At 45.3% G+C, this 20,745-nt stretch overlaps 1 protein-coding gene across 1 annotated transcript in view; it reads right to left on the bottom strand.

The window, feature by feature from the left end:
* The window catches only part of LOC311122745 (1-phosphatidylinositol 4,5-bisphosphate phosphodiesterase delta-1-like), a gene marked incomplete at both ends in the record, with an annotated part of 71,036 nt that extends 52,234 nt beyond the window's left edge, over positions 1-18,802 (bottom strand). Inside the window, 2 exons of the mRNA XM_084197068.1 lie at positions 10,303-10,461; positions 18,772-18,802. Coding sequence (XP_084053194.1) covers positions 10,303-10,461; positions 18,772-18,802 — 190 coding nt within the window. The remainder of the gene's footprint in view (positions 1-10,302; positions 10,462-18,771) is intronic.
* Positions 18,803-20,745: the final 1,943 nt, after the last annotated feature.

Raw genomic sequence — 20,745 nt, forward strand, 5'->3', positions numbered from 1 at the left:
TATGTCTTCCAATTGTGCTACTGCTGTCAGCATCCAATAATGATCCAACTTGAATAAACACTTGGAGGTAAGGACGACAGCAGTGGTGTAGCCTACAGGAGGTCAGGATGATATCAGTGGTGTAGCCTACAGGAGGTCAGGATGATATCAGTGGTGTAGCCTACGGGAGGTAAGGATGATATCAGTGGTGTAGCCTACAGGAGGTCAGGATGATATCAGTGGTGTAGCCTACAGGAGGTCAGGATGATATCAGTGGTGTAGCCTACAGGAGGTAAGGATGATATCAGTGGTGTAGCCTACAGGAGGTCAGGATGATATCAGTGGTGTAGCCTACAGGAGGTCAGGATGATATCAGTGGTGTAGCCTACAGGAGGTCAGGATGATATCAGTGGTGTAGCCTACAGGAGGTAAGGATGATATCAGTGGTGTAGCCTACAGGAGGTAAGGATGATATCAGTGGTGTAGCCTACAGGAGGTCAGGATGATATCAGTGGTGTAGCCTACAGGAGGTCAGGATGATATCAGTGGTGTAGCCTACAGGAGGTCAGGATGATATCAGTGGTGTAGCCTACAGGAGGTCAGGATGATATCAGTGGTGTAGCCTACAGGAGGTCAGGATGATATCAGTGGTGTAGCCTACAGGAGGTCAGGATGATATCAGTGGTGTAGCCTACAGGAGGTCAGGATGATATCAGTGGTGTAGCCTACAGGTGAAACGGATATCATCCGGGATGTAGCTCAGTTGGTAGAGCATGGTGTTTGCAACGCCAGGGTTGTGGGTTTGATTCCCACGGGGAGCCAGTATAAAATAAAATAATTAATAATGTATGCACTCACTAAACTGTAAGTCGCTCTGGATAAGAGCGTCTGCTAAATGACTAAAATGTAATGTAAATGTAAATATCACTTATCATTTATATCTAGGCTACATAGCGCGTTGATGTGAATCACACTGCTGCTGTCTCATTTTGTTACGGTGGTTGTGGTGGATGGCTATTTGCACATGTATACAGTGCCTTCGGAAATTATTCAGACCCCTTGACTTTATCCACATTATGTTATGTTACAGCCTTATTCTAAAATTGATTAAATAAATACAAATCCTCAGCAATCTACACACAGTACCCCATAATGACAAAGCAAAAACAGAAATGTTTGCAAATGTATGAAAATAAAAATAAACTGAAATACATTATTTACATAAGTATTGCTATGAGACTCGAAATTGAGCTCAGGTGCATCCTGTTTCCATTGATCATCCTTAAGATGTTTCTACAACTTGATTGGAGTCCACCTGTGGTAAATTCAATTGATTGGACATGATTTGGAAAGGCACACACCTGTCTATAGTTGACAGTGCATGTCAGAGCAGAAACCAAGCCATGAGGTCGAAGGAATTGTCTGTAGAGCTCCGAGACAGGATTGTGTGTACATGTTTATTAAATATTAAACTCAACGAGCTGCTTGGTCCTCGTTTGGTGGTATCTTCTGTCACGTTCGTTCATCGACGGGTCAGACCAAGGCGCAGCGTGATATGCGTACATGTTTAAATATTAAACACAACGACAAAACAACAAACAAAACGAAACGTGAAGTCCAAGGCAGCACAACACAACATACCTTAACTGGAACAAGATCCCACAACCCACTAGTGCCAATAGGCTGCCTAAGTATGGTCCCAAATCAGAGACAACGAGCGACAGCTGCCGCTGTTTGGGAACCACACCGGCCAACATAGATCTAGACATACTAGATCCAAACATAGAAAATACAACATAGAAAATCACACCCTGACTCAACAAATAAGAGTCCCCAGAGTCAGGGCGTGACAGTAACCCCCCCCCCCCCCCCCCCCCCCTCCCCTCCGACCGCACAACCTTTACTTAACAGGGTAGGGGCCGGGTGGGCATTCCGCCTCTGAGGCGGATCCGGCTCCGGCCGTGACAACCACCTATTCTCCGCTTCCCTATTGCGCCCCTGGTCTGGTCTGGACCTCGGCGCTCTGCTTCCCCTCTCCTTCCTCCCACTATACTCCAAGCCCTGTCTGGACCCTGGTGTGGGAGACCCCGAACCTGGAGAGGGGCTGACTTCTGGGTCTGGACTGGAGCCGCTGACTGGAGCTGGACCGGGCACCGGTGGAGCGGACTGCTCAGGCTCCGGACTAGGGGGCCGCTGACCGGAGCTGGACTGGGCACCGGTGGAGCGGACTGCTCTGGCTCCGGAGTGGAGCCGCTGACCGGAGCTGGACTGGACCCCGGTGGAGTGGACTGCTCTGGCTCCGGAGTGGAGCAGCTGACCGGAGCTGGACTGGACCCCGGTGGAGTGGACTGCTCTGGCTCCGGAGTGGAGCAGCTGACCGGAGCTGGATCAGGCACCGGTGGAGCAGACTGCTCTGGCTCCGGAGTGGAGCCGCTGACCGGAGCTGGACTGGACCCCGGTGAAGCGGATTGCTCTGGCTCCGGAGTGGAGCAGCTGACTGGAGCTGAACTGGGCACCGGTGGAGCGGACTGCTCTGGCTCCGGAGTGGAGCAGCTGACCGGTGCCGGACCAGGCACCGGTGGAACAGACACGGGCCGTGCCGGACTGGACACACGCACCACTGGCTTGATGCGGGGAGCAGGAACAGGCCGGGCCGGGCTGGCGACGCGCACCACTGTCTTGGTGTGAGGGGCAGGAACAGGCCGGGCCGGGCTGGCGACGCACACCACTGGCTTGGTGCGAGGGAAGGGACAGGCCGGGCCGGGCTGGCGACGCGCACCACTGGCTTGGTGCGAGGGGCAGGAACAGGCCGGGCCGGGCTGGCGACGCGCACCACTGGCTTGGTGCGAGAGGCAGGAACAGGCCGGGCCGGGCTGGCGACCCGCACCACTGGCTTGGTGCGAGGGAAAGGGACAGGCCGGGCCGGGCTGGCGACGCGCACCACTGGCTTGGTGCGAGGGGCAGGAACAGGCCGGGCCGGGCTGGCGACGCACACCACTGGCTTGGTGCGAGGGGCAGGAACAGGCCGGGCCGGGCTGGCGATGCGCACCACTGGCTTAGTGCAGGGAGCGGGAACGGGCCGGACCGGACTGGCGACACGCACCACTTGCTTGGTGCGAGGAGCAGTAACGGGTCGGGCCGTACTGGGAACACGCACCACTGGCTTAGTGCAGGGAGCAGGAACGGGCCGGACTGGTGACACACACCACTTGCTTGGTGCGAGGAGCGGGACTGGGTTCCTTTATTAACCCCCGCTCCTTCTGCTGCCTAACCAGCTCCTCTCGCTGTTCCTATTCACTTTCCTTCTCCCTTTTAGCCTCCTGTAGCGCCTCCCTCTGACCGAATAACTCCTGCTCCCTCTGAGCCAATAGCCCCCGTAACATGGTGGCCTCCTCTCCTAACCTGCAGACCCGCCCTTTAACGGCCTCCTGCTGCCTCTTCGTCCACACCGTGTGCCCCCCCCACATTTTTTTATTGGGGTTGCCTCTCGGGTCTCCGTCGTCGGCACTGTTAGCGCCGTTTCTCCTGCCTGGGCATCTACCCTTGCCCATGGCCCTTTCCCCGCAAATATCTCCTCCCATGACCACCATTTGTCCACCTGTGACATGGCTATTCGCTCCTCCTGGGCACGCTGCTTGGTCCTCGTTTGGTGGGATCTTCTGTCACGTTCGTTCATCGACGGGTCAGACCAAGGCGCAGCGTGATATGCGTACATGTTTAAATATTAAACACAACGACAAAACAACAAACAAAACGAAACGTGAAGTCCAAGGCAGCACAGCACAACATACCTTAACTGGAACAAGATCCCACAACCCACTAGTGCCAATAGGCTGCCTCTGATTGGGAACCACACCGGCCAACATAGATCTAGACATACTAGATCCAAACATAGAAAATACAACATAGAAAATCACACCCTGACTCAACAAATTAGAGTCCCCACAGTCAGGGCGTGACAACCAGTTGCTTTGAATGTTCAAAATCATAGTGTAAGAACACTTTAAAGCCTCAAAGGTTAAGATGAGCCAACTTTCAAAATGAGTCCTTTTTGGCTAGCCACAGCAGTCAACTGGCTAGCTAGCTAGCTTTATAGCACATTCACTCATTTGTTTGTAAACAATTAACAAGCTAATTAGCTACCACATGTTCTTACCACATGTTCTGGTCCTCTTTAGCTCAGCAGGTAGAGCATGGCGCTTGTAACGCCAAGGTAGTGGGTTCGATCCCCGGGACCACCCATACACAAAAATGTATGCACGCATGACTGTAAGTCACTTTGGATAAAAGCGTCTGCTAAATGGCATATTATTATTATTTATCAAACTGTAAACAGAGTAGCTAGCAAGCAACAAGATACCCCAAATAACATTTACATTACATTTACGTCATTTAGCAGACGCTTTTATCCAGAGCGACTTACAAATTGGTGCATTCACCCTATAGCCAGTGGGATAACCACTTTACAATTATTATTATTATTATTTATTTTTTTTAGGGGGGGGGTGGGGGGGTAGAAGGATTACTTTATCCTATCCCAGGTATTCCTTAAAGAGGTGGGGTTTCAAATGTCTCCGGAAGGTGGTGAGTGACTCCGCTGTCCTGGCGTCGTGAGGGAGCTTGTTCCACCATTGGGGTGCCAGAGCAGCGAACAGTTTTGACTGGGCTGAGCGGGAACTATGCTTCCGCAGAGGAAGGGGAGCAAGCAGGCCAGAGGTGGATGAACGCAATGCCCTCGTTTGGGTGTAGGGACTGATCAGAGCCTGAAGGTACGGAGGTGCCGTTCCCCTCACAGCTCCACAGTCTAAATACCACTTGAGGGCCAGGAGTCAGATTTGTATCTGATTTCAAACCACCTACGAAGTTGGTTTGAAATGTGGCTTGAAATATCAGATTCTATGTGCTTTTTGGCTGTTCAGACTGCAGGAAAAAGAACAGATTCAAATCGGATGTGCAATTTGTTTTTATTTGAGTCACTTCAAACTGCCAATATGAAGAAGCCTTAAGAAACATATGGTTCTCAGAACGTTATGTGCTAGCTGGGATGCTCAAACTCATGCACTTTTGATAGACTTAAACAGCTGCAAATTATTGAGACATCAGTGTCGCCAATATACAGTGGGGAAAAAAAGTATTTAGTCAGCCACCAATTGTGCAAGTTCTCCCACTTAAAAAGATGAGAGAGGCCTGTAATTTTCATCATAGGTACACGTCAACTATGACAGACAAAATGAGAAAAAGAATTCCAGAAAATCACATTGTAGGATTTTTTATGAATTTATTTGCAAATTATGGTGGAAAATAAGTATTTGGTCAATAACAAAAGTTTCTCAATACTTTGTTATATACCCTTTGTTGGCAATGACACAGGTCAAACGTTTTCTGTAAGTCTTCACAAGGTTTTCACACACTGTTGCTGGTATTTTGGCCCATTCCTCCATGCAGATCTCCTCTAGAGCAGTGATGTTTTGGGGCTGTCGCTGGGCAACACAGACTTTCAACTCCCTCCAAAGATTTTCTATGGGGTTGAGATCTGGAGACTGGCTAGGCCACTCCAGGACCTTGAAATGCTTCTTACGAAGCCACTTCTTCGTTGCCAGGGCGGTGTGTTTGGGATCATTGTCATGCTGAAAGACCCAGCCACGTTTCATCTTCAATGCCCTTGCTGATGGAAGGAGGTTTTCACTCAAAATCTCACGATACATGGCCCCATTCATTCTTTCCTTTACACGGATCAGTCGTCCTGGTCCCTTTGCAGAAAAACATTCCCAAAGCATGATGTTTCCACCCCCATGCTTCACAGTAGGTATGGTGTTCTTTGGATGCAACTCAGCATTCTTTGTCCTCCAAACACGACGAGTTGAGTTTTTACCAAAAAGTTCTATTTTGGTTTCATCTGACCATATGACATTCTCCCAATCCTCTTCTGGATCATCCAAATGCACTCTAGCAAACTTCAGATGGGCCTGGACATGTACTGGCTTAAGCAGGGGGACACGTCTGGCACTGCAGGATTTCAGTCCCTGGCGGCGTAGTGTGTTACTGATGGTAGGCTTTGTTACTTTTGTCCCAGCTCTCTGCAGGTCATTCACTAGGTCCCCCCGTGTGGTTCTGGGATTTTTGCTCACCGTTCTTGTGATCATTTTGACCCCACGGGGTGAGATCTTGCGTGGAGCTCCAGATCGAGGGAGATTATCAGTGGTCTTGTATGTCTTCCATTTCCTAATAATTGCTCCCAAAGTTGATTTATTCAAACCAAGCTGCTTACCTATTGCAGATTCAGTCTTCCCAGCCTAGTGCAGGTCTACAATTTTGTTTCTGGTGTCATTTGACAGCTCTTTGGTCTTGGCCATAGTGGAGTTTGGAGTGTGACTGTTTGAGGTTGTGGACAGGTGTCTTTTATACTGATAACAAGTTCAAACAGGTGCCATTAATACAGGTAACGAGTGGAGGACAGAGGAGACACTTAAAGAAGAAGTTACAGGTCTGTGAGAGCCAGAAATCTTGCTTGTTTGTAGGTGACCAAATACTTATTTTCCACCATCATTTGCAAATAAATTCATTAAAAATCCTACAATGTGATTTTCTGGAGATTTTTTTTTCTCAATTTGTCTGTCATAGTTGACGTGTACCTATGATGAAAATTACAGGCCTCTCTCATCTTTTTAAGTGGGAGAACTTGCACAATTGGTGGCTGACTAAATACTTTTTTTCCCCACTGTACATGTAAACAAAAGGCCTATGGCAGATGCAGCATTTGGCTCATACATTTTTCACATGCAAATAACACTTTTCAATATACATTACTCTTACTGAATTTCCACGTGGGCGAGGATATTAGAGATGTAATCAAAGCCTATTGGATGATAACTTGCTTTTAACAAGGACAGAGGAATTTATAACTGATTTTTTCCGACATAACATAGGTACAGCAAATCCACCTTTAAATGTGCCTTTAGAGGCCATGCAATTCAGTACTCATCAAAAGCAATTTAGGTCAAAATAGTTTATACTAACACAGGAAATAGAAGGTCTAACAGAACAGATAGATAGCAATAAAAACTGTAACATAGAGGCTCAGAATAAATTAAAGGAAAAATAAAAAGAAATTGAGAAACTTATTCAAGAAAGATCAAGTGTAATATATTATTTTAAAGTGGTTATCCCACTGGCTATAGGGTGAATGCACCAATTTGTAAGTCGCTCTGGATAAGAGCGTCTGCTAAATGACGTAAATGTAAATGTAATTATAAAAATAAAGCAAACTGGATGGAATATGGGGGAAAATGCACCAAATTATTTTTTTATCTTCAATATAGGAACGCTACCAAAAATAAGTCACCCATGATTCATCAAATTATATTTTGAAAGAGGTAGCAAAGTACTTTAAGCATATGTTTTCGTTTCAGTCGCCTCCATCTCCTCTAACTGAAGCTAATTGTAGAGATTTTTTTTCTATTGATAATGTAAAATGAACAGCCACACAGAAAGACTCATGTGAAGGTGAAATTACAGAGGAGGAACTTCTGGATGCAATTAAAGACTTTAAGTCCGGGAAAACTCCAGGGTTGGATGGCATACCAGCGAGGTATACCAAACCTTTTTTGATATACCAAGAGGACCATTATTAGCATGTTTTAACCACTCCTATGTAAACGGTAGATTAGGCCCCTTACACTTCAGTGTTGTGATGCAAAACTTCTAGCAAAACGCATAGAATTAAAAAGGTGTTGTCGGACATTATTCATTCTAATCAGACAGGTTTTTTACATGGAAGTGAAGTGATGGAGGCATTTTGGCTGCTGCTACTTAGAAGGATTAAACTCTAGAAAAGAACTTGATAGTAACCCAACTCTTTATCATTGAACCCACGGCTCTTCGGAGAAGGTGATAGATAATGAAGTCAAATAATTACAGAGGAATCAGAAGGGAATAAGCAGGAAATCCGGAACCTTCTGGAAAACCAGAAACCTAGTTAGGCATTAGGGTTAGGTTTAAAATCTGATTGTATGACTTTGTGGCTGTGTCAGCTAGTGACGACTGCTGAGCTGCCTCCAGAACAACATTCATGATGAAAAATAATAACCATCGCCTCTTAAGGGGAAGTAATCCGATTACGTTACTGAGTTTGGGTAATCCAAAAGTTACGTTACTGATTACAATTTTGGACAGGTAACCATTAACTGTAAAGGATTACATTTAGAAAGTAACCTACCCAATCCTGAATGTAACCAATTGATTTGCATTAGTATACACATCAAAAGTCCCAATGCAAGGTTACCTCACTTTTCAATATTTTGAGTTATTACATAAAACTGATCATGCCAGATTTGGTGTAATGTTATATGGAAGCCAGCCTATTCCCTATCATGTCCAACAGAAATAACTTCAAATGTATAAATTAAACCAAATCGTTTAAAATTGAAACTACTGGTTTCAATTAAATTCTCTGCCAATTTACAAGCAAATACTTGGTGAATGTGTTTTTACAAATCAGCTTGCAAGGTTGCTAGCCAACTAGCCTGCATGAGTCAGCCAGTTGCTATCAACACCTGGCTTACAGCTACATTAAAGTATTCCAAAGTTTTCATCTAAACAGTTATCAAATAATGTTACCGATATATGCGGTTATCTTATCTTATTTCAGCCAGCCAGCTAAAGCTTGTTAGTTGCCTATCAAGCCAACCACCATGGTTTACATAGATAAATAGAGAACAACACCAACTAGTCTAGCACATGCAGGAACCCACAGAAAACAAGAACAAAAATAGCCAGCAGATATAAAGTAGAGAGAGCGGAGACTTACTGATTTATGGCTGAGTTAGCTACCAAAGAAGAGCCAAGGAGAGAGGGGTCATAGAGGGAGAGGCCGTTTCACCGGCAGAGGGAGAGTCAGCTAATCCAATTGCGATATAGTGAGGTATATCGACATAACCTGAAAGGCCGCTCAGCAAGGAAGAAGCCACTGCTCCAAAACCGCCATTAAAAAAAGCCAGACTACGGTTTGCAACTGCACATGGGGACAAAGATCGTACTTTTTGGAGAAATGTCCACTGGTCTGATGAAACAAAAATAGAACTGTTTGGCCATAATGACCATCGTTATGTTTGGAGGAAAAAGGGGGTTGCTTGCAAGCCGAAGAACACCATCCCAACCGTGAAGCACGGGGGTGGCAGCATCATGCTGTGGGGGTGCTTTGCTGCAGGAGGGACTGGTGCACTTCACAAAATAGATGGCATCATGAGGAAGGAAAATTATCTGGATATATTGAAGCAACATTTCAAGACATCAGTCAGGAAGTTAAAGCTTGGTCGCAAATGGGTCTCCCAAATGGACAATGACCCCAAGCATACTTCCAAAGCTGTGGCAAAATGGCTTAAGGACAACCAAGTCAACAAAGTCAAGGTATTGGAGTGGCCATCACAAAGCCCTGACCTCAATCCTATAGAAAATTTGTGGGCAGAATTAAAAAGCGTGTGCGAGCAAGGAGGCCTACAAACCTGACTCAGTTACACCAGCTCTGTCAGGAGGAATGGGCCAAAATTCACCCAACTTATTGTGGGAAGCTTGTGGAAGGCTACCCGAAACGTTTGACCCAAGTTAAACAATTTAAAGGCAATGCTACCAAATACTAATTGAGTGTATGTAAACTTCTGACCCACTGGGAATGTGATGAAAGAAATAAAAGCTTAAATAAATCATTCTCTCTAGTATTATTCTGACATTTCACATTCTTAAAATAAAGTGGTGATCCTAACTGACCTAAGACAGGGAATCTATACTAGGATTAAATGTCAGGAATTGTGAAAGACTGAGTTTAAATGTATTTGGCTAAGGTGTATGTAAACTTCCGACTTCAACTGTAACTATGTTTTAAGTTCTAGGTAACCATATCGTGACTACAACTAAGTTACTAAGTCTTTGACCACACTTTGTTTTTACTTTGAGTAAAAACTCTTACTTCCTACCCTAACACATTACAACCTGTTTCCACTGGAACTGGTCCACTATAACAGACAACCCACTGGAGGATATGTTGTTTCACAACAGGCCCATTTTAGTCATTTAGCAGACGCTCTTATCCAGAGCAACTTACAATCAGTGAGTGCATACATTTTTCAATATGGCCCCCCCGTGGGAATAGCGTTCAATGGGATAGCGTTAATTCAGTTGTAGATGTTAATGTACATGAGTCGCCATTAAAACACTAACATCCGATTTTCAGGGATATTTTCAACCTAACTTCCGTTTCCCCCTGAAAAATGGATGAGGGAACTCTGCTTAGGCATCTTTCTAGGTTACGTTAACGGTAGCAGCACTCACAGGTCTGGTTGCTCTTGAAGGTCCTGTGTGACTCGTGCCACATGGTTGTGCAGTCCTCCTGCAGCTTGTAGAATCGGTTCTTCCTCCAGAAGGAGGACCTCACCTTCATCAGCTCTCCCCCCACCAGCAAGAACTGGAGGTCCGCATCGCCCTCCAACCCTAGTGGGGTCACACAGAGGTCAGAGGTCAGAGACAGGTGGACTGCTGTAGACATGGTAAATCCATCTGGAATATTAATAAAGGAGGCCATGAAATATTACTGTGTTGGGATGGAGCAGTGTGGCGTTGGGATGGAGCAGTGTGGCGTTGGGATGGAGTGTGGGATGGAGCAGTGTGGTGTTGGGATGGAGCAGTGTGGCGTTGGGATGGAGCAGTGTGGTGTTGGGATGGAGCAGTGTGGTGTTGGGATGGAGCAGTGTGGTGTTGGGATGGAGCAGTGTGGCGTTGGGATGGAGCAGTGTGGTGTTGGGATGGAGCAGTGTGGTGTTGGGATGGAGCAGTGTGGTTTTGGGATGGAGCAGTGTGGTGTTGGGATGGAGCAGTGTGGTGTTGGGATGGAGCAGTGTGGTGTTGGGATGGAGCAGTGTGGTGTTGGGATGGAGCAGTGTGGCGTTGGGATGGAGCAGTGTGGTGTTGGGATGGAGCAGTGTGGTGTTGGGATGGAGCAGTGTGGTGTTGGGATGGAGCAGTGTGGTGTTGGAGCAGTGTGGTGTTGGGATGGAGCAGTGTGGCGTTGGGATGGAGCAGTGTGGTGGAGCAGTGTGGTGTTGGGATGGAGCAGTGTGGTGTTGGGATGGAGCAGTGTGGTGGAGCAGTGTGGTGTTGGGATGGAGCAGTGTGGTGTTGGGATGGAGCAGTGTGGTGTTGGGATGGAGCAGTGTGGTGTTGGGATGGAGCAGTGTGGTGTTGGGATGGAGCAGTGTGGTGTTGGGATGGAGCAGTGTGGTGTTGGGATGGAGCAGTGTGGTGTTGGGATGGAGCAGTGTGGTGTTGGGATGGAGCAGTGTGGCGTTGGGATGGAGCAGTGTGGTGTTGGGATGGAGCAGTGTGGTGTTGGGATGGAGCAGTGTGGTGTTGGGATGGAGCAGTGTGGTGTTGGGATGGAGCAGTGTGGTGTTGGGATGGAGCAGTGTGGTGTTGGGATGGAGCAGTGTGGTGTTGGGATGGAGCAGTGTGGCGTTGGGATGGAGCAGTGTGGCGTTGGGATGGAGCAGTGTGGTGTTGTAATTGTGGTGAAGGGTGAATACTGTAAAAGCAGCTGACTTTCCATCAGAACTCATAAACTATGTCTTTCACATTGTCTGACAAAGCTCAATGATAAAGCACAACGATTTCACCAGGGGCTGCTTACAACCCCATGTGTGTATGTGTATGCATGCATGTGTTTGCTTGTGTGCAGGTTCGTGGTTGTAACCTTGTGTAGAACATCTGAGACAAACATTCCAGGTCAGTCGAGTCAGACTCTAAGTGAAAGCAAAGGACCCCTCCACCCCAAATATTTTCCTCACTACCACTCCAGTTAGACTCTGAAAATGAAAGATGTAGTATGTCCACTGAGCAGCAGTCAGCGGGCTGGGCTGTGCCGCGCGGTCCACATTCAGAACCACCCTGTCAGTGCTCGCCACTCCTGGGGCGTGGGCAAAACAACAACATTGCAGACATTTTTACAAGATCCCGCAACAGACAGAGGCTGTTTATTAATCTAACTGGACTCAGGGAGGAGGAATATGCTGGGCACTGGGAATTAGCTTTGTGCTCCAGACTGCCTCTGTAGGGTTTTGGACCATAGCCTGAATTCACTCAGTAGCTCTGTTGTTGTTGACTTGCTTGATCACAGGACTGCTGAGTCCTGACCTATACCATAATAAACACAAAACATGAGCTTAGATAAGCATTTATTGGTCTAATTTCTCCATCTGATTCAGTCTTTGTTTCAAAATGCGTACTGGTGTTCTATCTCGAGTGTATCGTGAGTACAGAAGTTAACTGTCATTTTTCAACTGCGATTCCAAACCTCCCTTACCAAAATGAATTTGTTGCTGCAAACATCCCGCAAGTTTGTGGCAAATTTGCTGCAAACTAAATAGTGTGCCACAAAATGTTGCCAGAACTTTGCAAATGTTTGCCACTAGTGGTGAATTTGCAGCAAACCTTTGGCACAACAATATTTATTGCCACTAGTGGCAAACAGTTTACCAGAAGTCATTTCTGGTGAACACATGAGTTCCAAGACCAGTAACCGTTGACAACCATCTGTTACAAATGGAAACCAAGCGACCTACATTTTTACATTTTACATTTTAGTCATTTAGCAGACGCTCTTATCCAGAGCGACTTACAGTTAGTGAGAGCATACATTCCTTTTTTTTTTTTTTCATTTTTTTTTTTTTTTTCTTTTCTATTTTTTTTTTTATATATATATATATATTTTTTTTTCATACTGCCCCCCGTGGGAATCGAACCCACAACCCTGGCGTTGCAAACGCCATGCTCTACCAACTGAGCTACATCCCTGCCGGCCATTCCCTCCCCTACCCTGGACGACGCTGTGCCAATTGTGCGCCGCCCCATGGGTCTCCCGGTCGCGGCCGGCTACGACAGAGCCTGGATTCGAACCAGGATCTCTAGTGGCACAGCTAGCACTGCGATGCAGTGCCTTAGACCACTGCGCCAAAGTTGTCCGGTGAGTGTCTAACTTATTAGTTCATGAAACTTCCCAATAAACTTTCAAATGTATTAGCTAATTGATGCCTGGATAGAGTGAAACACATTTTGTTGCTATACCAGTTTCAATCTGTCAGCGCCACTGACAGGCTAGATAACGTTAGCTCTCATATTGTTAACACATTTAATGTGATAGCTAGCTAGCTAACTAATGATTTGCCTGATATTTTAAACCACTTACATTTTTGGGTGAATACGTTGCTGTCTATGTTGCTGTCAAGCTTTGCTTGATTTACCATCCGATACGTCAGTCCTTACCCGCCCTGCTGATAAGGGTGGGTCGGATGTACTCATGGATAGGACAGTTTATGTAAATGAGTGTCATAGACAACTGCTTGACAACACCTTTTACAAGAAACTCAGAAGTGACCCCACTTTCCAATTTCAGAACACTATCTTTACTGTCCTAGATGGGTTTTTAAGTTCTGGTCAAATCATCAAAAAAGAACATGACTTTTTGGCTATTCAACACCCTACAATTGCCACTTTCTATACTTTGCCGAAATTACACAAGAATGTTACAAAACCCCCAAAACCCTATTGTAGCGGGTATTGATGCAGTAACGGCCCCTTTATCGACTTCTAGGCAGAGTTGCAAAAAAAAAGCCAATCTTTTCTTTTTATTGGCCAGTCTGAGATATGGCTTTTTCTTTGCAACTCTGCCTAGAAGGTCAGCATCCTGGAGTCACCTCTTCACTGTTGACGTTGAGACTGGTGTTTTGCGGGTACTATTTGATGAAGCTCCCAGTTGAGGACCTGTGAGGCGTCTGTTTCTCAAACTAGACACTCTAATATATTTGTCCTCTTGCTCAGTTGTGCACCGGGGCCTCCCACTCCTCTTTCTATTCTGGTAAGGCCAGTATGCGCTGTTCTGTGAAGGGAGCAGTACACAGCGTTGTACGAGATCTTCAGTTTCTTGGCAATTTCTCGCATGGAATAGCCTTAATTTCTCAGAACAAGAATAGACTGACGAGTTTCAGAAAAAGTTATTTGTTTCTGGCCATTTTGAGCCTGTGATCAAACCCACAATTACTGATGCTCCAGATACTCAACTAGTCTCAAGAAGGCCAGTTTTATTGTTTCTTTAATCAGCACAACAGTTTTCAGCTGTGCTAACATAATTGCAAAAGGGTTTTCTAATGATCAATTAGCCTTTTAAAATTAGAAACTTGGATTAGCAAACACAATGTGCCATTGGAACACAGGACTGATGGTTGCTGATAATGGACCTCTGTACGCCTATGTAGATATTCCATAAAAAAACAGCCGTTTCCAACTACAATAGCCATTTTCAACATTAACAATGTCTAAACTATATTTCATGTTATTTTAATGGACAAAAAATTGCTTTTCTTTCGAAAACAAGGACATTTCTAAGTGACCCCAAACTTTTGAACGGTAGTGTCACGAATTCAGCCGAGGCTGCCCCTCCTCCTTGCTTGGGCAGGTTTCGGCGTTCGTCGTCACCGGCTTACTAGCCACTACCGCTCCATTTATCATCACTCCATTTGTCTTGTCTTGTCAATCACACACACCTGGTAGTCATTTCCTCATTAGTCTGTGTATAAGTGTTCCCTCTGCCCCCTTGTCCTTTGTGAGTGATTGTTCGTTGTGAAAGTGAGTAGCTTGTATGCAGCCAAGGTTGATTTTCCCTTGTTCTAGTTTCCTTCTGTCGTTATATACGCTACATTATTGGACACTGAATAAACTCTTGATTTCTGTGTTTTACCTCCTGCACCTGACTCCATCATTCACACCTCATCACAGGTAGTGTATATCTGTAAATTAACCATTGATATCAAGCCACACCCAGCCATGATTACAGACACCTGTGTGTGTCCTTTGACATTATATAAACTAGTGACCCGCAGTGTTTGTCATTATACCCTGATGAAGACAGCTTGTCTGTCGAAACATTGGTTATTAGGTTATTAAATTGTTGCATCTGAGCTCCTAGAGTGTGCGGCTCTCCTTTTCTTTTTCTACCAGACGAGCTAAATGTCTTTTATGCTAGCGTCGAGGCAAGCAACACTGAAGCATGCATGAGAGCACCAGCTGTTCCGGATGACTGTGTGATCACGCTCTCCGTAGCCGATGTGAGCAAGACCTTTAAAAAGGTCAACATTCAGAAGGCAGTGGGCCAAATGGATTACCGGGACATGTACTCAGAGCATAGCGGACTAACTGGCAAGTGTCTTCACTGACATTTTCAACCTCTCCCTGACCGAGTCTGTAATACCTACAGTGGGGAGAACAAGTATTTGATACACTGCCGATTTTGCAGGTTTTCCTACTTACAAAGCATGTAGAGGTCTGTATCATTTATCATTTATCAAAAATCCAGAAAATCACATTGTATGATTTTTAAGTAATTAATTTGCATTTTATTGCATGACATAAGTATTTGATCACCTACCAACCAGTAAGAATTCCATCTCTCACAGACCTGTTAGTTTTTCTTTAAGAAGCCCTCCTGTTCTCCACTCATTACCTGTGTTAACTGCACCTGTTTGAACTCGTTACCTGTATAAAAGACACCTGTCCACACACTCAATCAAACAGACTCCAACCTCTTCACAATGGCCAAGACCTGCACAAGGCTGGGATGGGCTACAGGACAATAGGCAAGCAGCTTGGTGAGAAGGCAGCAACTGTTGGCGCAATTATTAGAAAATGGAAGAAGTTCAAGATGACGGTCAATCACCCTCGGTCTGGGGCTCCATGCAAGATCTCACCTTGTGGGGCATCAATGATCATGAGGAAGGTGAGGGATCAGCCCAGAACTACACGGCAGGACCTGGTCAATGACCTGAAGAGAACTGGGACCACAGTCTCAAAGAAAACCATTAGTAACACACTACGCCGTCATGGATTAAAATCCTGCAGCGTACGCAAGGTCACCCTGCTCAAGGCAGCGCATGTCCAGGCCCATCTGAAGTTTGCCAATGACCATCTGGATGATCCAGAGGAGGAATGGGAGAAGGTCATGTGGTCTGATGAGACAAAAATAGAGCTTTTTGGTCTAAACTCCACTCGCCGTGTTTGGAGGAAGAAGAAGGATGAGTACAACCCCAAGAACACCATCCCAACCGTGAAGCATGGAGGTGGAAACATCATTCTTTGGGGATGCTTTTCTGCAAAGGGGACAGGACGACTGCACCGTATTGAGGGGAGGATGGATGGGGCCATGTATCGCGAGATCTTGGCCAACGACCCGAAACACACAGCCAGGGCAACTAAGAGTGGCTCTGTAAGAAGCATCTCATGGTCCTGGAGTGGCCTAGCCAGTCTCCAGACCTGAACCCAATAGAAAATCTTTGGAGGGAGCTGAAAGTCCGTATTGCCCAGCGACAGCCCCGAAACCTGAAGGATCTGGAGAAGGTCTGTATGGAGGAGTGGGCCAAAATCCCTGCTGCAGTGTGTGCAAACCTGGTCAAGACCTACAGGAAACGTATGATCTCTGTAATTGCAAACAAAGGTTTCTGTACCAAATATTAAGTTCTGCTTTTCTGATGTATCAAATACTTATGTCATGCAATAAAATGCAAATTAATTACTTAAAAATCATACAATGTGATTTTCTGGATTTTTGTTTTAGATTCCGTCTCTCACAGTTGAAGTGTACCTATGATAAAAATTACAGACCTCTACATGCTTTGTAAGTAGGAAAACCTGCAAAGTCGGCAGTGTATCAAATACTTGTTCTCCCCACTGTATATGTTTCAAGCAGACCACCATAGTCCCTCTGTGGCCAAGAAAGCAAAGGTAAGCTGCCTAAATGACTACCGCTCCATAGCACTCACGTTGGTAGCCATGAAGTGCTTTGAAAGGCTGGTCATGACTCACATCAATACCATCATCCCGGAAATCCTAGACCCACTCCAATTCGCATTCCGCCCCAACAGATCCACAGATGATGCAATCTAAATCGCACTCCACATTGCCCTTTCCCACCTGGACAAAAGGAACACCTATGTGAGAATGCTGTTCTTTGACTACAGCTCAGCATTCAACACCATAGCGCCCACAAAATCTTTGAAATTGTTGCATGTTGCGTTTATGTTTTTTGTCAGTGTAGTTCATATTTTAAGTAGTCTGACTTACGTTAATTGCAGTCTCTTGTTAATTTAAGTGTAAATTGGAGTAAAATGCCTTTAGTGTTTTTTATTAGGATAAGTTAAGACTAAATCAAGTGGCCACTGTTTATTACAGGCAGATAAAGCATGTTGTAGCCTAAATATTACGAAAGAGCGTTGGACTTTCAAGACTGTTGGAAAAGCATTCCAGGTGAAGCTGGTTGAGAGAATGCCAAGAGTGTGCAAAGCTGTCATCAAGGCAAAGGGTGGCTATTTGAAGAATCTCAAATATAAAATATATTTTGATTTGTTAAACACTTTTTTTGGTTACTATATGATTCCATATGTGTTATTTCATAGTTTTGATGTCTTCACTATTATTCTATAATGTAAAAAATAGTACAAATAAAGAAAAACTCTTGAATGAGTAGGTGTTCTAGAACTCTTGAATGAGTAGGTGTTCTAGAACTGTTGACTGGTACTGTATGTCTGTCCTAGTCAGTTATATATATATATATATATATATGTTTTTTTTTTTTTTCACCTTTATTTAACCAGGTAAGCCAGTTGAGAACAAGTTCTCATTTACAACTGCGACCTGTCCAAGATAAAGCAAAGCAGTGCGATAAAAACAACAACACAGAGTTACATATGGGGGCCATATCTAGGCTAACTACCTAGTCAGTTATAGGGGCCATATCTAGGCTAACTACCTAGTCAGTGATAGGGGCCATATCTAGGCTAACTACCTAGTCAGTGATAGGGGCCATATCTAGGCTAACTACCTAGTCAGTGATAGGGGCCATATCTAGGCTAACTACCTAGTCAGTGATAGGGGCCATATCTAGGCTAACTACCTAGTCAGTGATAGGGGCCATATCTAGGCTAACTGAATGTTTATATTGATAAGAGGGTATCAACTCAGTGAAGAGCCAAGAGGTAACAAGCTAGTGTCTTTTATTGGTGTGGCCAACAGCATTTCACTTCAACTACATTTCCACAGCTATATCTATCACATTAAATCCACCTGATTGTTAACTGGGGTAGACAGGCTACCTGTGCAACGGGTAAACTAGCATTTTGATGGTACAGTGACGTGATTGGGTGATCAGGTAACCAGGGTGAGGTGAAGGATAGTGAAGGTGTGAAGGAAGGAGTTGGGATGTATCCTCCCTGGTTGGCTGCCTTTCTCTACCTGTCCTCAAGACACTAATATCTGATCTGGCTGCACACAAACATGTTGTATAATTACACACATTGTTCATCCCACAGGAGAAAGCCTTTCTTTAGTTTGTTCTTCCAATAATGACCTTCAGGCAGAATGTCTTCTAACAAGCTGAGCTCACTTCCTTTTGGTTTAGTATGTGCTCTAGAGACAGGACACTAGACAACAATCTCATTTCTAAAAAAAAAAATGTTTGAAATTGCGCACTTGAGTCATCCTAGAGGTGCATCTAACAGATTGTGAAGGTTCTCTCAACAATATGAACCGACATCATACCACATTCCATACATCTGCAGTTCAACAATATGAACCGACATCACACCACATTCCATACATCTGCAGTTCAACCATATGAACCGACATCACACCACATTCCATACTTCTGCAGTTCAACCATATGAACCGACATCACACCACATTCCATACATCTGCAGTTCAACCTACCATGTTTTCCCACTTTGCCGTTTGATTCCATCCCAATTTGATCAGATCAGTCCAAAGTTGCAGCTGCTTAAAATCCCTCCACCTGTCCGAAATTACGCAAACGTCCAAGTCCAAGGGTCTCTGTGGATAAATGCGAATAGCAGAGCGGTGATTTAAAAGTGGTGCGCCTTCAGTCCGCTTCAGGCTGCTGATGAGATCCAGACAGTGCAGCAGCGCTGTCAGTCGCCTACAGCCAGTATCAAGCCCTGCCTCCCAGTCAGTCCACAACAACAGCACAGCCACACCGGTCTGACGGGTCCTCTAAGCCCGGTGTCGGTCCACAACAACAGCACAGCCACACCGGTCTGACGGGTCCTCTAAGCCCGGTGTCGGTCCTCTTATTGACTCTGAAGCCTGGTCTACATGGAGTTCCTGATGCAGGGAACATTCTGATATGTTGTCCCATACATATTTATACTGACTCTGTGTGTCTGACAATGATGATTGGCTGAGCTGTCGGAGGTCATGAATAATAGCTTAATGCAGTAACATAGAGTATATGTAATTTTCTACTATATAACCTTAGTCATTAAACTTCTCAAATGTATTCATTAGGAATACTTCTAATGAAGTATCTGATGGAGAATGAATCCTCATTTTATCATTAAAACACAAGCCAGTCCTAAGGAAGAGTCTATGATCCTAACCCATAGGCCTGGTCTGTCTGACAGAGTGGATGTATTCTAGCACCCATGTTTACATACTGAGTAGAACTGAGCAGAAATATGTGCTAAAGCAACAGATAAAAACAGCAGTTGTTTGACCTCATGCATGCCTCGGCCATCAGACGCCATCTCCAGTCAAATGACAAGGCATGCATGTCTCAGCTGCAGTGACGAGCTTGTCCAACCTTGTCCAAGCTGGGTGGTTGGAATTTAACTCCTTATATAAATTATAGAGGCTCTATGGGTAAATGTTTCAGTGTGTTACAGCTGTTCTCCATTGGGACACCAATAATTTATTGCTACATTAGTCATACATCAAAATATTGTTGAGAAACAGACAATTGGGCAATAGTGTGTATCGACAGACCACAGGCCTCTGTCTCTGTGGTATACCTTACAACCAGGACCACAGGCCTCTGTCTCTCTGCCATATCTTACTAACCAGGACCACAGGCCTCTGTCTCTGGGCCATATCTTACTAACCAGGACCACAGGCCTCTGTCTCTGGGCCATATCTTTGTGGTCCTGGTTAGTCAGATATACCATAGAGACAGAGGCCTGTTGTCCTGGTTAGTAAGATATGGCCCAGAGACAGAGGCCTGTGGTCCTGGTTAGTGAGATATGCCATAGAGACAGAGGCCTGTGGTCCTGGTTAGTGAGATATGCCATAGAGACAGAGGCCTGTGGTCCTGGTTAGTGAGATATGCCATAGAGACAGAGGCCTCAGTGCTCTAGAGACAGAGGCCTGTGGTCCTGGTTAGTAAGATATGGCCCAGAGACAGAGGCCTGTGGTCCTGGTTAGTGAGATATGCCATAGAGACAGAGGCCTGTGGTCCTGGTTAGTGAGATATGCCATAGAGACAGAGGCCTGTGGTCCTGGTTAGTGAGATATGCCATAGAGACAGAGGCCTCAGTGCTCTATTGTTTCCAGCAGAAGGCAGCTCTGTCTCTTCTGCTCAGGGTGTGAAACGACAGTCTGTTTGGCCTCAGGGAGCTACACCGTGTTTCATCAGTCACCACTTTGAGTGTCCCACACCACATGATAGAGTGTAGGCCAGTCTATTGAGAGTAGACTGATTAGTTGTTTATTTAAACGGGAGTTGCAGAATACCACATCCAGTCTAACAGGTCACTGTGCTGCGCTAACCTGGTCTCAGGGGTAGACGTAAGATAGTCAACGGAAATCTGGGACACTGAAATTAGTAAGATATGTTCGTTTTGTATGTTATTAATTTGTGGATGTCCAATCATTACTATTCGTATCATATAT

The sequence above is a fragment of the Coregonus lavaretus genome, assembly GCF_964263955.1.
Source record: "Coregonus lavaretus genome assembly, contig: HAP1_SCAFFOLD_966, whole genome shotgun sequence".
NCBI classification, from domain to species: domain Eukaryota; kingdom Metazoa; phylum Chordata; class Actinopteri; order Salmoniformes; family Salmonidae; genus Coregonus; species Coregonus lavaretus.